Source organism: Schistocerca cancellata, chromosome 3 (assembly GCF_023864275.1).
Source record: "Schistocerca cancellata isolate TAMUIC-IGC-003103 chromosome 3, iqSchCanc2.1, whole genome shotgun sequence".
In the NCBI taxonomy this organism is placed as follows: domain Eukaryota; kingdom Metazoa; phylum Arthropoda; class Insecta; order Orthoptera; family Acrididae; genus Schistocerca; species Schistocerca cancellata.
In genome coordinates, this window is record NC_064628.1 from 168,641,712 (window position 1) to 168,657,605 (window position 15,894).

The 15,894-nt window shown below is 39.6% G+C and overlaps 1 protein-coding gene across 1 annotated transcript in view; it reads left to right on the plus strand.

Annotated features, from left to right (window-relative positions):
* LOC126174795 (venom carboxylesterase-6-like) overlaps positions 1-9,093 on the plus strand; it is a 46,057-nt gene extending 36,964 nt beyond the window's left edge. Inside the window, exons 8-10 of the mRNA XM_049921165.1 lie at positions 2,709-2,853; positions 6,268-6,403; positions 8,613-9,093. Of these exons, the coding sequence (XP_049777122.1) occupies positions 2,709-2,853; positions 6,268-6,403; positions 8,613-8,799 (468 nt within the window). The 3' untranslated portion in view covers positions 8,800-9,093. The remainder of the gene's footprint in view (positions 1-2,708; positions 2,854-6,267; positions 6,404-8,612) is intronic.
* Positions 9,094-15,894: the final 6,801 nt, after the last annotated feature.

A 15,894-nucleotide genomic window follows, 5' to 3' on the forward strand; every position in this document is an offset into this window, starting at 1 on the left:
TTCCCGACTCAAATGATACGGTTCCTCACCATTTCGAAGGAAACTCGAGTATCATTTCAAATAGGTAACTCACATATACAATTAAAGGTGGTGATGATTTCAATATGCCATAGATATATTGGCAAAAATATAGGTTTAAAGTCGGAGGTATGCACAAAACGTCGTCTGAAATCTTAACTACCTTGTGAGAAAATTGTTTTGAACAACTGTTTCAGGAGTGTAAATTCTTGAGAAAATAAACTTGACCTCTCAGCAACAAATACTCCTGACCAAATAAGCAGCATCGTGACACATACAGGGATTAGTGACCACAAGGCTGTTGTAGCTAGACCGACTACTTTACCATCCAATCCTACCACAAGTATACGCAAAATTTATCTATTTAAAAAACGAGACAAAAATGCGCCTGGCACCTTTCTTGAGAGACGGACTCCAACCCTTTGTGACTGTATAAGCGTAGAACAGATGTGGTTTAATTTCGAAGAAGTTGTAGCTATGGCAGTTGAGAGATATACCAAATAAATTAATAAGAGGTGGTACTGATCCACCATGGTGCAAAAAACAGAATACTATTGCAAAAGCAACGAAAGAAGCATGTTAAATTGAAAAGAACGCAAGATCTCGAAGATTGGTGAAGTTTTACACAAGCTTGATATTTAGCGAAAACTCATAATAGTTTCCACAATGAAACCCTATCTCGAAGTCTCGCAGGAAACACAAACAAATTCTGGTCGTATATAAAGTACGCCAGTGGCAATATATAGTCAATACCTTCACTGCGCAATAACAATGGTGATGTTATTTGTGGCAATGCCACTCACTAAAGCAGAGTTACTAATCACTCTTTTCAGGAATTCCTTCACAAAATAAGACACAATAAATGTTCCAAAATTTGAATCAACAATAAGTGTCGAACATGAGTAATTTAGAAGTAAATATCTTTGGTATAGCGAAGCAGCTTAAAACACTTAAGAAGGACAAGGAGTCCGATCGTCATTGTTTACCAGTCAGGTTCCTTTCAGAGTATGTTGATACAATAGCTCCGTATTTAGCAATCATATACAGCCGCTCGCTCGTAGAAAGATCCGTACCAAGGGACTGTAAAGTTGCACAAGTCACACCAATACCCAAGAAAGGAAACAGTAGTAATCGGGTGAGTTGCAGACCCATATCACTAACGTCGATTTACAGTAGGATTCTGCAACATATGCTGTGCTCCAACATTATGAATCACCTTGAGGAAAACGAGTTACTAACAAATAACCAATACCGATGCAAAAATTATCGTTCTTTCGAAACACAACAATCCCTTTATTCTCACGAAGTAATGAGTGCTATCGACGGTGGACGTCAAATTGATACAATATTTTTAGATTTTTAGAAGACTTTTGACACCGTTTCTCAAAAGGAACTTCTAATTAAATTGCGTGACTATAGAGTGCCGTCTCATTTGTGTGATAGGATTGTGATTTCATGTCAGAATGGTCACAGTTCGTAATAATTGACGGAAAGTCATCGAGTAAAACAGAAGTAATATCTACCGTTCGTCAATGAAGTGTTATAGGGCCTCTGTTGCTTCTGATCTATACAAACGATTAAGGAGACAATCTGAGATTCTCTCTTAGATGGTTTACAGATGATGTTGCCATTTACCGTCATTTAATGCCGTCAAGACGATCAAAACAAGCTGCGTACAGATAAAGACAAGATATCTGTACGGTGCAAAAAGTGGCAATTGACTCTAAATCATGAAAAGTGTCAAGTCATCCACATGACCACTAAAAAGAGTCCGCTAAATTCGTTCATACGATAAATCACACAAATCTAAATGCTGTAAATTGAACTAAATACTTAGGCATTACAGTGAGAGAATAACTTAAATCGAACAATTGCATAGGTAATGTTGCGGGCCAAGGAAATCAAAGACTGCTATTTATTGGCAGAAAACTTATAAAATGTAGAAGGTTTACTAAAGAGACTGCTTACACTACGCTTGTCCGCCCTCTTCTGGAGTGTTACTGTGCGGTGTGGGAACCGCATCAGATAGGATTGACGGAGAACGTCGGAAAAGTTAAAAGAATGGCAGCTCGTTTTGTATTATCGCGAAATAAGGAGGGGGATGGGGTAGTACTACGGACATGATACACGAATTTGCGTGGCAGTCATTAAAACGAAGCCCGTTTTCGCTGCGGGGGGATCTTCTCTTGAAATTTCAATCACCTACTTCCTCCTGAGAGTGTGAAAATATTTTGTTGGCACCCACCTGCATAGGGAGAAATGATCATCATAATAAAATAAAGGAAATCAGAGCTCGCACGGGAAGATTTTGGCGCTCACTTTTCCCAGTCGCTGTCTGAGAGTGGAAAGGTAGAGAAATAGCTTCGAGGTGGTTCGATGAACCCTCTTCCAGGCACTTAACTGTGAATTGCAGAGTGATCATGTAGATATAGATATGGATTGTATTTTATGAAGTAACTCTAAACTAATGGATACATGTAATACTAACATAAGTTACTGTCACTACAAGACTAAATGCCTCATGTTTTTATTGTGTGATTTTACTCATTTGCCCTATCAAATTTTTGTATTAATGCATGTAGGAATAAAAGTGACCGACATTGTTCTGTAAAAGTATTTTTTTTTTCTTTCGCTACTGAATTTTATGGAATGATCTGTCATACAAATAGTTTCCACTTTTCTCTTTCTAGTTATACTCTGATGGATTGTTTATTTGGAACGCGGATGAGGCTGTCAGGAAGTACAAGGATACGGCGCCTGTGTACTACTACGTTCTTTCATACAAGGGAAAATACCGAATGACAAAATACTTGGGAGGTGGTGATCTGGATCTGGGTAAGAGTTCTGTGAAAATTTTTCGAAAGTGAAATGAATAAAGTAAATAGTCGTTAGAGGTCTCATTTACTTTTCTGAAGTGCTTTGTAGAGTCTAAAAGTATATTTTTACTTCTTCCTCAATGGTTAGACCCGTAATTTGCGCAAAACGCTTTTTTTTCTAAACAACTAGCAATTTATACTCTTCACGAGAAAGAATTAATGCAAAATTCATGATTGGAGGAACAGTACCATAGGTATGTAGAAATAGACATTCTGAGAATTAAAAAAAATGTACAGAATTTACCTCAAATCAAATATGTATTTATTAAAAACAATTTGTTTGTTTAAGGCCATTAATCATACAGAATGCCAGATAAAATAAAATACAAGGGAAAACTTATGATTTTATGAAACGTGAGGGAGTGCCACAAAGCGGTTCTCTCGGTTTTTTTTTTTTTTAATCAACTCAGTCTGTCTCAGAATTTTAACTGTTATCATAAGCCTATTCATGGTGCACTGAGGCCCATAATTCATTATTTATATTTTAACTAACCACCATCATCAACATACGAGTGATAGTTTTACAATGGAAAGCAAAACATAAATCTTGAAATATATGGCAGTGACAGTGAGATTTTCGAAATTTGCAATCTTTGATAATCAGATATCTTCTTAATAGTGTTATTAAATAGAGAACCATGAAATATTTGCTATGTTTGTACTTTTATTATCTGCTACATAGGGTAGGCTGGCGGAAAATTGTTGTTGAAGTAAATGAATAGCACAAATAAGAAACTAACCATTATAAGAGGTAAGAGTTTGTGATTGCTAAACAATGCACCGACGTTAAGGCTAACTTGGTACATTGTGTATGCAACTCACTCTTCTCTGTATAATAATTACGCTCTTAATTGATGCATAATTTACGCTTTGGCTAATTATAAAGCGAAAGTTTTTCTTTTTTTGTTTTATCCTCTTAATGACAATTGTAAACTATTCAGAAGCACTATGTAAGGTGTTGCAATGCTTCCCACATGTGCGACTTCTTGCTGATACTTAAATAATGCATCGCCGTTATTAGAGATAATGATCAGTACTATCCCGTAGCACAACGATAGACTTCTACATGGGTACGCTGGCACAAATCTGTTGTTGAAGTAAAGGAAAAGAAAGAATAAGAAACTAACGATTATAACATGCGCGAGTTCGTGATTGCTAAACAATGCACCGATGTTAAGGCTAACTGGGTACATTGTGGGTGCAATTCACTCTTCTCAGTATAATACACTACTGGCCATTAAAATTGCTACACCAAGAAGAAATGCAGATGATAAACGGGTATTCATTGGACAAATATATTGTACTACAACTGACATGTGATATCATTTTCACACAATTTGGGTGCGTAAATCCTGAGAAATCAGTACGCAGAACAAACACCTCTGGCCATAATATCGGAGACTGGCGTATTGTGACGAGCCAGTTGCTCGGCCACCATTGACCAGACGTTTTCTATTGGTGAGAGATCTGGAGAATGTGCTGGCCATGGCAGCAGTCGAACATTTTCTGTTCAAAGTGCCGTCAATGCGAACAAGAGGTGACCGAGATGTGTAACCAGTGGCACTCCATACCATCACGCAGGGTGATACGCCAGTGTGGCGATGACGAATACACGCTTCCAGTGTGCGTTCACCGCGATGTCGCCAAACATGGATGCGACCATTGTGATTCTGTAAACAGAACCTGGAGTCATCCGAAAAAATAACGTTTTGCCATTCGTGCACCCAGGTTCGTCGTCGAGTACACCATCACAGACGCTCCTGTGTGTGATGCAGCGTCAAGGATAACCGCAGCCATGGTCTCCGAGCTGATAGTCCATGCTGCTGAAAAAGTCGTCGAACTATTCGTGCCGCTGGTTGTTGTCTTGCAAACGTGCCCATCTGTTGACTCAGGAATCGAGACGTGGCTGCACTATCCGTTACAGCCATGCAGATAGGATGCCTGTCATCTCGACTCCTAGTGATACGAGGTCGTTGGGATCCAGGACGGCGTTCCATATTACCCTCTTGAACCCACCGATTCCATATTCTGCTAACAGTCATTGGATCTCGACCAACGCGAGGAGCAATGTAGCGATACGATAAACCGCAAACGCGATAGGCTACAATCCGACCTTTATCCAAGTGGGAAACGTGATGGTACGCATTTCTCCTTCCTACGCGAGGCACCACAACAACGTTTCACCAGACAACGCCGGTCAACTGCTGTTTGTGTATGAGAAATCGGTTGGAAACTTTCCTCATGCCAGCACGTTATAGGTGTCGCCACCGGCGCCAACATTGTGTGAATGTTCTGAAAAGGTAATCATTTTCATATCACAACATCATCTTCCTGTCGGTTATATTTCGCGTCTGTAGCACGTCATCTTCGTGGTGTAGCAATTTTAATGGCCAGTAGTGTAATTACTCACTCATTCGTTGCGTAGTTTAAGTTTTGGCTAATTTAAAGTGATCGCTCGTTTTTGAGTTTTACTCTCTTTCGACCATTCTAATCTATTCAGAAGCACTATGTAAGGTGTCGCAATGCTTCCCGCAGTGTTTGATATCTTTCTGATACTTAACTCATGCATCACCTTGATTAGTGATAATGATCAATAATAATCCGTAGCACAACGATTGAAGGATGGAAGGAAGGAAAATTGGCTGTAATGTCCCGTCGACATCGAGGTCATTAGAGACGCAGCACAAGCTCGAATTGTGCCAAGAATGGGGAAGGAACTCGACCGTGCCCTTTCGAATGAATCATACTGGCCTTTGCGTGGAGTGATTTAGGGAATAACTGGAAACGTAAGTGAATGTGAATGTCCTGTCGCGACTTTGACCCGAATGCGAGTCAAGTGTGCTAACCACCGTGCCATTTCGCTCCGTCCACAATGATCGAGTCTGAGCGGGAAGCGAAGGTTGTAAAGAGAATATGTAGTGAGCGGGTGACTGCAGCTGAGTTAGTCGTCGTCAGAAGATGGACCAGATTAACGGAACAGCATGTGTGTTCTGTTATGTGTTCTGTTATGCAACACAATGATAAAGGTGGTGAATAAATCAAAATACATACAAAATTACAATGATTCCGAACGAAATACAACCAGTTTTCGATCAGTGATGTCAGTTTTTCGTATTTAAGAACGACTAGTTGGAAATCGGTTGATCTGTACAGTTTTGAGCAAGTCTGAACCCCCCCCCCGTAAACGACATCTGCCAAACTGCCAAAGTTACAATCCATACAATCCATAGGGCTCTATCGGTGTCTAGTGCGCACAATTTTCATCAGTGTTATCGTAAGTTCTTCGAACACTATTGGACAAGTCAGAATGCAATTTCAGGCTGAAAAATTGAATTGTAGATCTTTTGTGATAGCGTGATCTTCTGTGTTACAGGAGTGGCCCATGGGGACGATCTGTTTTACTTATTTTCGAAGAATCCGTACTATCCAACATCTGGTGACATGCCTGAGGAGGACTACGAAGTCGTTAAAACCATAACCAAGCTCTGGACAGACTTCGCTAAAACTGGGTGAGTATGTATTAGACTTAATAAATAAGACCAACATCTGGTGAAATGCCCGAGAAAAACTGTGAAGGAGTTAAAACAATTACCAAGCTCTGTGCAGACTTCACTAAAACCTGGTGAGTATTTAATAAATAGGCCAATTTGTCAAAAGGATATTTTGGTGAAGCAGAGTGTACTTCACCAAGAAATTAATTGTCAGAATTGATTGTGTGTAATGGACATGTAGCATGGTTTTTACAGTGGTTATTAAGAGTAATGAATTTCAGTTTACGTCGGCACTGGCAGTGAGGTTCTGCTCGTTTGGACTTGGAACGTTTGCTGATAACTTTCGTGAATTCAAATGCAAAAACAATGTTTGACCTTTGCCTAATGCAGCTTTCGGTAGAATGTACCGCTGAACATAAAAATGCCTATTACACATGTGTGTCCGAGTTTAAATCTCGTTGGCTGTGTCATCATCCACGGGGACCTAACACACCAGTGGTATTGCTTTATTGCTGATTTGCTGTTTCCTGGAAACTCAAAAATGGATGTTGCAGGAAAGGAGAAAAAAGATTTTATTAGTATTTATGCCAGAAACAAGTACCTTACTGTTGGCCATGGCCGTACATTTTTCTCTTTTTGGTCTTCATGTAGGTTCGATCCTATTGAAGTGCCTTTTTGTCCGTATCCTTCAGTGCCATTTCCGAACCAGCAATGTGCACATCAACAGTCTCATTCAGCAGTTTTTCAGTGAAGGGAACCACCTAAAATTCTAGTCTCATAAAGAGGTCCTGATTCTTCCAGAGTTAACATTATTGAACACAACATGTGCAACATAGGAGAAAATACTCGTATTAAAAACAGTAGATGGACAATACGTTGTCCTTGAGAATCTCTTCTGAATGATGTTATTAAAGCTTTCGTTCGTGTCTTGTGTTCAACCAGCTGTGCATTTACTTTATAAATCGTAATGAATCGCTTCGCAAATGGGTTCACAGTCTTTTATATTCTACAGATGTCTCCTCTGATGGCAATAAATAAACATAATATCCCAGACGAGGACAGAGTCAGTTGGAAAGGGGGGTTGGCTCTTTACATTGGTTTAAACAAGATGGATTTTAATCATTTGCAGCACGGATTAAACTCTCAAAACTGGAAACAACATTTCTAACACGCTAAAAACTTGCTGGTGGGAACCAAAATTTCAATATCTTTGGCCTATTTTACGTACACCTCCCCTTAACCGAGTGGCAGTTTCGTCATGATGAATCATTTTAACGAATTTCCTGTTCGTCAACCTCGGCTGAAATGTCACCTACTGTTATAATGTGATGCTTTACAAATTATCAGTGTCTGTCTTAATAAACTTCGCGGAGAGAAATGCGTTTGTAGGGGCTGCAGGCTGTAGAAACAATTCTGTTCGGTACCTTGTTGCTCTCAGTAAACATGTATGGCTCTGAACAGAAAAAAAACTTCTGTGCCATGTCAGTGGATGATGGAAGTCTGTAATCAAAGAGGTAGTGCTAATAAAAGTAACAGAAAATAGTATCAACCACGACAGTTATTTGCAACAAAATCTATATGGTGTGATACGTCAACAGAAATTCGTTGGGTCACTCCCTGCTAAGGTCTAGGCAGGCAATGAAGACAATGTTCTGAAGTATCTGAAGGACGCAATGCTGGGAGCCCCCACTACTGAACGATATGTTATTTATTAATACGCTGTATTCCAAAGTAATACGAAAGGTTCGCACGTTTCTCCTTCGGAAACGGAGGAGCGTGGTTCAGACTCGATTAAGGGTCACTTGTTGCACCAATCGGACCTCTAGCCTGATGAGATGTTGCTTAAATACGACTCTGTCACTTGATTAAATAACCTGATACCATTCGTGATATTTATCAAGAAAATCTTCACCCTCCTGAAGTCATTAAGTTTCCATGTTGAGTCAAAGCACATGGAAGTGAGACTTAATGAGAGAGGGTTAAAAATATCAAGAGTCCGCCCTTAGTATCTAGATTTCTGTGACGATGAATACGTATCATACTGCAGAGGAAACCAAAGAAAACATTTTACAAAATTTCATAGACGAATTTTAATTTTGACACTACTGTAGTTAAGTGCAACTCTTCCTATTGATTTTAGATTCATTTTACTACAGTTGCGTGATATAGCTTCAAACCGTCCATTATTATAACGTTATTTGCCAATAAAGCTTTTCATACATTTCAGAAATCCCACACCAGACAACGACCCTGTGCATTGGCCCAGGGTAACATCAGATGGTGATTTGGAGTACCTGGATATAGGAAAACAGCTGGAAACGAAGAAAGGTCTCTTCCAAGAGCGAGTGGATTTCTGGAGGTCGCTACCTCTCCGGCAAACAAAGCGATTCAGCGCTACCAAGGAAGAACTCTAACGTTGATTCAAATGGGAATTATGTATTAATGCTTCGTTATTTAAGAAAATACAAAACATTTTGGTTCACTTAATACGAAATATGATTTTCAGGTGTCGTTAATGGAATTACTTTCTAAAAACGGTTTACTACTGAGTGAAAATGTTCATAGAATAGTATGTCCAGTTTTTACACTGTGTTTACGTATTACGCTCAACTCTCACTGCAGATAGTACTGTGTACATTGCTTTTTAGCTGTGAAAAGTTTGTTGTGGTTTTTTACCGAAAGACAAATAAACAGTTTCGAAGCTGTCAGTTTATAAGTTTACTAAAACATTCGAAAAACGCAACAGCTTATCTCTAGTAAGTGTGATCAGTATTGATAATGACGACTCTGGGCCACTTCACTTCCATTTGTGACGAAACCCTAGCCGGCCGTTGTGGCCGAGCGGTTCTAGGCGCTTCAGTCCAGAACCGCGCTGCTGCTACGGTCGCAGGTTCTAATCCTGTCTCGGGCATCACTGTATGTGATGTCCTTAGATTAGTTAGGTTTGAGTAGTTCTAAGTCTAGGGGACACATGACCTCAGATGTTAAGTCCCCTAGTGCTTAGAGCCATTTGAACGAAGCCCTATGACGTCATCACGTGATAAGCGCAGCTCCGTTTCCTTCCTCCGTCCTCTCCCCCTCCCCCCTTGTGAGTTGGCTTCCGCCTCCGCTTATAATAAAAGTAACGAAGCTCTTTAGTAACTGTCCCAAATTGGTGTTGGGATGTGGAGCGATGGAATTTTTCAAATGTAAATTTCATATCACAGTCTGGTAATCGCTCTGTACTCTGTAAGTAGTTAAATTCTCGGAATTCTTCTTCGAACGACTCCAGGTTCAGGTTGTACAATAAGCGAAAAAGAGACATTGGAAATTTATAACAAAGTGACGCCAATGGCTGATCAATGCCACCTCGAAATATTGCTTCTCTGCCAAAAAAGGGAGATAAAATCACGATGGCAAAAGACAAAAGCACACATTCAGGAACTTCCTAGCTGCTTTCGAAACAAACTGAAGGCCGCGTCCTCGTTTTTCGTACAGATAATGTAAATGCTAACATTAGACTCTTTCATCAGGGATCGTGACACAAAATTTTATACAGAAAAAAAAATTTAAAAAGAAAATGGTATTACAGTATCCCACTGAACGCCTACGAAAAAATGATATTGAGCGTAGTCACTGTACAAAAGAAAAGAAAAAATATACAAATTTTTACATGTTTGACGAAAACAGTGCAATAAATGAATGATTGATAAGTTATCGCGGTCCCGAAAAACAACGGCTGGAAGAGTGGAGTGCTGACTTGCTCCTCCGTATCCGCATCCGGTGTCGCCTAAGGGCTGAGGATGATACGGCGGTCAGTCGGTACCGCTTGGCATTAAAGACCTGTTTGGGCAGTGTTTGTTTTATTTTGATTAGTTATCGAGATCCTGGCAAAGACTTGTCCATATTTCCAGAATGAGATTTTCACTCTGCAGCGGAGTGTGCGCTGATATGAAACTTCCTGGCAGATTAAAACTGTGTGCCCGACCGAGACTCGAACTCGGGACCTTTGCCTTCGAGTCTCGGTCGGGCACACAGTTTTAATCTGCCAGGAAGTTTCATATCAGCGCACACTCCGCTGCAGAGTGAAAATCTCATTCTGGAAACACCCCCCAGGCTGTGGCTAAGCCATGTCTCCGCTATATCCTTTCTTTCAGGAGTGCTAGTTCTGCAGGTTCGCAGGAGAGCTTCTGTAAAGTTTGGAAGGTAGGAGACGAGATACTGGCAGAAGTAAAGCTGTGAGTACCGGGCGTGAGTCGTGCTTCGGTAGCTCAGATGGTAGAGCACTTGCCCGCGAAAGGCAAAGGTCCCGAGTTCGAGTCTCGGTCGGGCACACAGTTTTAATCTGGCAGGAAGTTTCACTTGTCCATATGTCCGTGTCAGCACGGCATGTGAGCAACACTATTGTTCTCTGAATTCTTGTTGCTTTGTGTGCGTGACGCAATATACCTCGTAGGTCTAGAGGAGTGACGTCAGATGTGAGCTGCAAGACGTCATCGGGAGGCGATATGCCAGTCAATGCGATCTTCCTCAGCACGGTCTGCGGTCGACGAATACATCGCTGTCTCATTGCTTGACGCCAGTGTCGGCTCACATTCATGCAGCAGTGCTGAAGGTCTGGGATTCAAGAAACATTCCTACCAAGATACTAGGCTCTTGAAAAACATCCACTACTACGAGCGTAGATAGTTGAATACGTAGATAAATAAATATACAATAAAAAGTTTAAATTTCTTTGTTTTGACAAATAGTAATATGAGCTCAGAACGTCAATACTGTGTACAACAGAAATTATTCCTTTTTATTTGGTTTCATTTAACTGCATGGACTTGGATATTGCCGGTTTCAGAGAAAGCTAAAAGTTCGTTTCCCTCCTTTTTTATCATTATAGCACACTGCATACCTACAAAAGTAAAAAGTTGATAACTTCACACGAATATTACGACGTTCACACAGCTTCATGTCATGTGAAGTTCTTTCAGCGACGACTGGCGTTGGAGAAGGGTTTTGAGTTCCTCTGCAGTCGAATCCACCGGCACCCTTTCGGTATCACATACTCTTGGAGGAAGCAGCTTCAGCTTTCTCACAAGCTAAGTGTATATCTTTGTATCCAGCAAAATTGCTGCTTATTTGTCCTAACGTCTCATTAACATCCCGTTAGGGACTGGGATTACACACAATGAGCTTAATCTCATCCCACTGCCTACTGTTGGTCATTGTGTTGTCATATATACACACCTTTAGTTTGGTTTAGGTACTTTTGCGTGAGGTTTCTTACTTAAAATAGGCTTTCATATTTACAGATTCTCTGCCCAAGTCATTTTATTTAATTTTTTTTTGTTAACCAATCATTTTCACAAAATATTACCTAGATTGTTAATATGCTTTTATAATCAGGATGTATGGTTCACATATCTTGAAGTTCATTTTTCATTTATTTATATACACATAAAAGGCAGTTCAGAGACAAGTTATTACAACACGTCAGTACCTGAAGTACGTGAGTACAAAATGGCAAAGTACTTACTATCAGAAAGGATTCAAGTGTAAAAGAAGGTCATCCAAAAGGAGCACAGGAAAGAACGTCTAGTTACTTGTTTCCTGTCAGCAGAAAATTACCATTCACGTTGCATAACAACATTTTGTGTAAGTGTATTACTAATGTTTACTTTGTGAACGGGCTAGTACGTTACATACATGTTTTTTATTGTTTTGTGCTCAGGTGGTACATGGCACACAGTGCAGTGTACCTCCGTAAATGTTTCCATTTATTAGCAATACATCATCCTCTGTCATTTTACTATTCAATCAGCTGTATTAGTTTATGACCATATTTTACTGTCACCACAAAGTAAATGTCATAGTATCAAAATGCGTTAAAGATAGCGTGTATCCAGCAATGTCTAAGTCTGAGATGCACCTTTGCAGTCTGAGGAAACAACCTCACACCTGTACGAATGAAACATTGAAAACCATATTAAAATGTGTCCATATGCAAACGAATAAATACAATTCCAGCTAGTATAGATCTTGTATCACTGATACATCCATATGTTGCAATTTTAATGCTAATTCCAAACGAAGTCAAGATACGTAATGTTCCATATGTTCCAGTTCATTCGGCAAGAAGTTCAACCAATATCCTCGTAGCCGGTACTTACCTTCCTTGATGTTCATTTATTGGTTTTGTGTATGTTGAAACTTTCTCAAATCTTTGTGTGGGTACAGACGTTGAAGTTATTGCTCCTTGGATCTGAGGAAATAACAACCTGCATGATGATATATGATCCTTCATATAGTAGTGTACACTTGCTGTTTTTTCGTTTGAACTGTGAAGATTTGCAGTGAGTCTTGGGTAAACAATAATTTCCTTCATCACAATATTACGTGTTTCTGAAAATCTTATCGACTGCAACTTTCAAAGTTGCGCTTGATTTGTGAATGCAGTTAACACTACCTTTCCTATTTCTTCGTAGGACTTTGCTTCTCTTGGAAATTTCGGAAGAGTGGCTACCCCCTCCTTGCTTTCTCTGACATTCAGCATTTAGTCTGCAGGAGTAGGTCGACACTGTAGATATCTTGCAATCCGGACAAAAGCTCTTCTGCAACTTCCAGTAACCTGCATATGATTCATGTAATCAGTTCCTTATGGTGTTCATCTTCTCTATGTCAGGAACAGACAGGGGTAAATAGGCAGACGAAATACTATAGTTATTTAGAAAGATAACTCTACAACTATTTCCTTTCTCCTGCTCTGTACGTTGACCGGGTGGCACTGCGATGGAAGTTTTCATCGTTCACAACTGATGTCACGAGCTAAATGAAACTAGATATTTACAACACTTGCACAACAGGTCCTCATAGAGATTCTCTATGGCACAAATATAATTATTAGGAAATCTCTGAGCTTTTTATAACAAACAATTGGCAGCTCCAGAACACTGAATTTTATATTTTTGAATACTAGGTGACGAAATCCTTCAAAGGAAGTAGTCAACAAGACGTTTGTAGCACAGTATTACTGATACAGTGGACATCCTATGTTCAACAAGGAGCACAAAAGAAATAGTACGACAGTAAAATTGAGCAAGGTACTCGAGTGAAACAATTCTTCTTAAGGCCAGTTGAAGCTAAGTAATTCCAAAGCCACTATACTGAATGATAACATCGAATGTACACAATAAAGTTAAATATCATATCAGCTTAATAAGAATAAAGTCTTTTAAGTCTTTTCCAAAATATAGCTTACAAGCTATTAAAGGTTTTTTATGCTCATTAAAGGACAATTATTGTAATTAAATGTTTGCACCCGACGAAAACTCATAAAATCCAGTTATATTTAATCACGAAAAAGTCTTAAGCCAGTAATGTCTCGTGGAACTAACGACGGTGGACCATATTTTGTGGGCGACCTTGTTATGTAGTTAAATTAAATGCAAAACATGAAGAATGACACGTAGTTATGTATCATTGGTTCCAGTGCGAAATCCTCATCCTGTGATTAACGTGACCAACAAAAATATACTATTGTATATCTGCGTGAAAGGGCTAGGTCAAAGAAACTGTTCCTGTCTGAACAAGTATGACTTAATTTTATCGCTCACAGTAGGCCCTGTGCGTTCTGAATTGCTGGCAATCAGATAACGTACAGCCACAGTCTAAACAAATATCATGAGCAGCTAAGACTTCACCGTAGCTGTCATTGTGTCACATGGAATTCCCATTTTTGTTAAAAAAATACGCTTATCAACACCACGCACCTAAGAAATAATGATAAGGAGGTCAGAGGGATGAACATAATGATCTACATGTCCATAAAGTATAAGATAAAAATTGTAGCTTGTATCAGCTGAAAGAATACGCGAATGGAGTAAAACTGAGCACGTAAACAGACTATCACACTGAATTTTCCGAAGCAAACGCTGTCTTAAATAATAAGGAATTGGTTTTTTGTCCTCGAGGCATAATTATCAGCTACACATCGTAGGTTAGAGACGGGAGGCAATGAAGTGGATGCTATAGAGAGAAAACGCAGGAACAGTTACACAGCTCTTACCACTAGAAATACGATCAGTAATTTAGAGGCAGTGGGTGCAACTGCGAGAGTGACTTTACTTCTCACTGAAATTCGACTAGACAAGGCTACATACGGTGTAGTTTCTCGCGAGCGATAAGTTGATTTACTGACTGAAGCGTCGTAAGGAAGTTCTCTTGGTAGCTCGGTTCAATAGAAATCGCAGGCAAAAACGGTGTGTCGCAACCCACCTTGGGTTGCAAAATACTTAGCTAACGCTCAGACCAGAGATGACGTGGGACTTTTGGTCATTCATTTCTTGGTTAGTTTACAAAATCGCACTGTTGACAAGCGGAGCAATTGCGCCCAGCGCACAGTACAAAAACTGTCCGTGATCATCTCACATCAAGTCTACTGCACAATTTCAAACGTGTTTCCTAAAATGCATGGAAAAGAAATTCTTAGATATTGCACAACAAACAGAGTTAATTTTTTTCTTTTCGTTTCCAATATAGAGTGGCAAAATGAATACCAGGCAATGACGGGTATGTCAGCTAGTAATGTTACAAATATTTCTTTGTAATAGGTGGGGCCTATTTAACTAAGGTGCAATGTGCTTTGTCATAATGTTACGTCTAAATGACAGTCAAATCCAAATCCGAATGGAAGGCCATAGATAAAGTTCACTGGTACCGAAAGCACTTTTGTTATTGAAACAGAAGTACAACCAGAACGGAACAGACCTCCTGGACGGAGAGAGCAGATATTTATACATACATAGAATTTTAGAGAATACACAAACGTTACGAACATATGTCAAGAAACTTCCAGAGACGATGGATACTAAATAATAAGTAATCGCTTTTGGTCGCGCTTGAACTGGTGACTCGAAGCACGACAACCATTGGCGCGAGCTCCTACAGCATGCTGCATGCGGCACATCTGGCCACTATGTGCAATAAACCATCGATACTTGCTAAATGAGATTAATTTACATTATACCCCAACTGTAATGTAGACAATAAAGTACTCACTTGCACTTGCACAGTTCTTATTATTAAAAAAGTATACATGAGCCTAGCCATAAAAAAAACTCTAAATTTTGCCACCGATGTCATAACTGCTTTTCGGGTGGCAAAGTAGCTGACGATGGCCGTAGTAGAGAGAATGATAAGACAAAAATTGGCAACAGCAAGAAAAAGCACAACTGAAAAAGGGAAATTTGTTAACATCTAATATAATCTTACGTGTTAGGAGGTCTTTACTTAAGGAATTTGTCTGGAGTGTACCTTGTATAGAAGTGAAATTTGAACGATAAATAGCTCAACGAGAATACAGGCTTTTGCAGTGTGGTGCTAGAGAAGAGTGTTGAAAAGTGTGTTAGTACAACGAATAACCGACGAGAGACTACTGAATCAATTGGAGAACAAAGAAATTTGTGTACGATTAAGCGAAAAGAAAGTTTTGCTTGATATTACACGTCCTGGGACATCAATGAAACTTCGGTTTATTAATG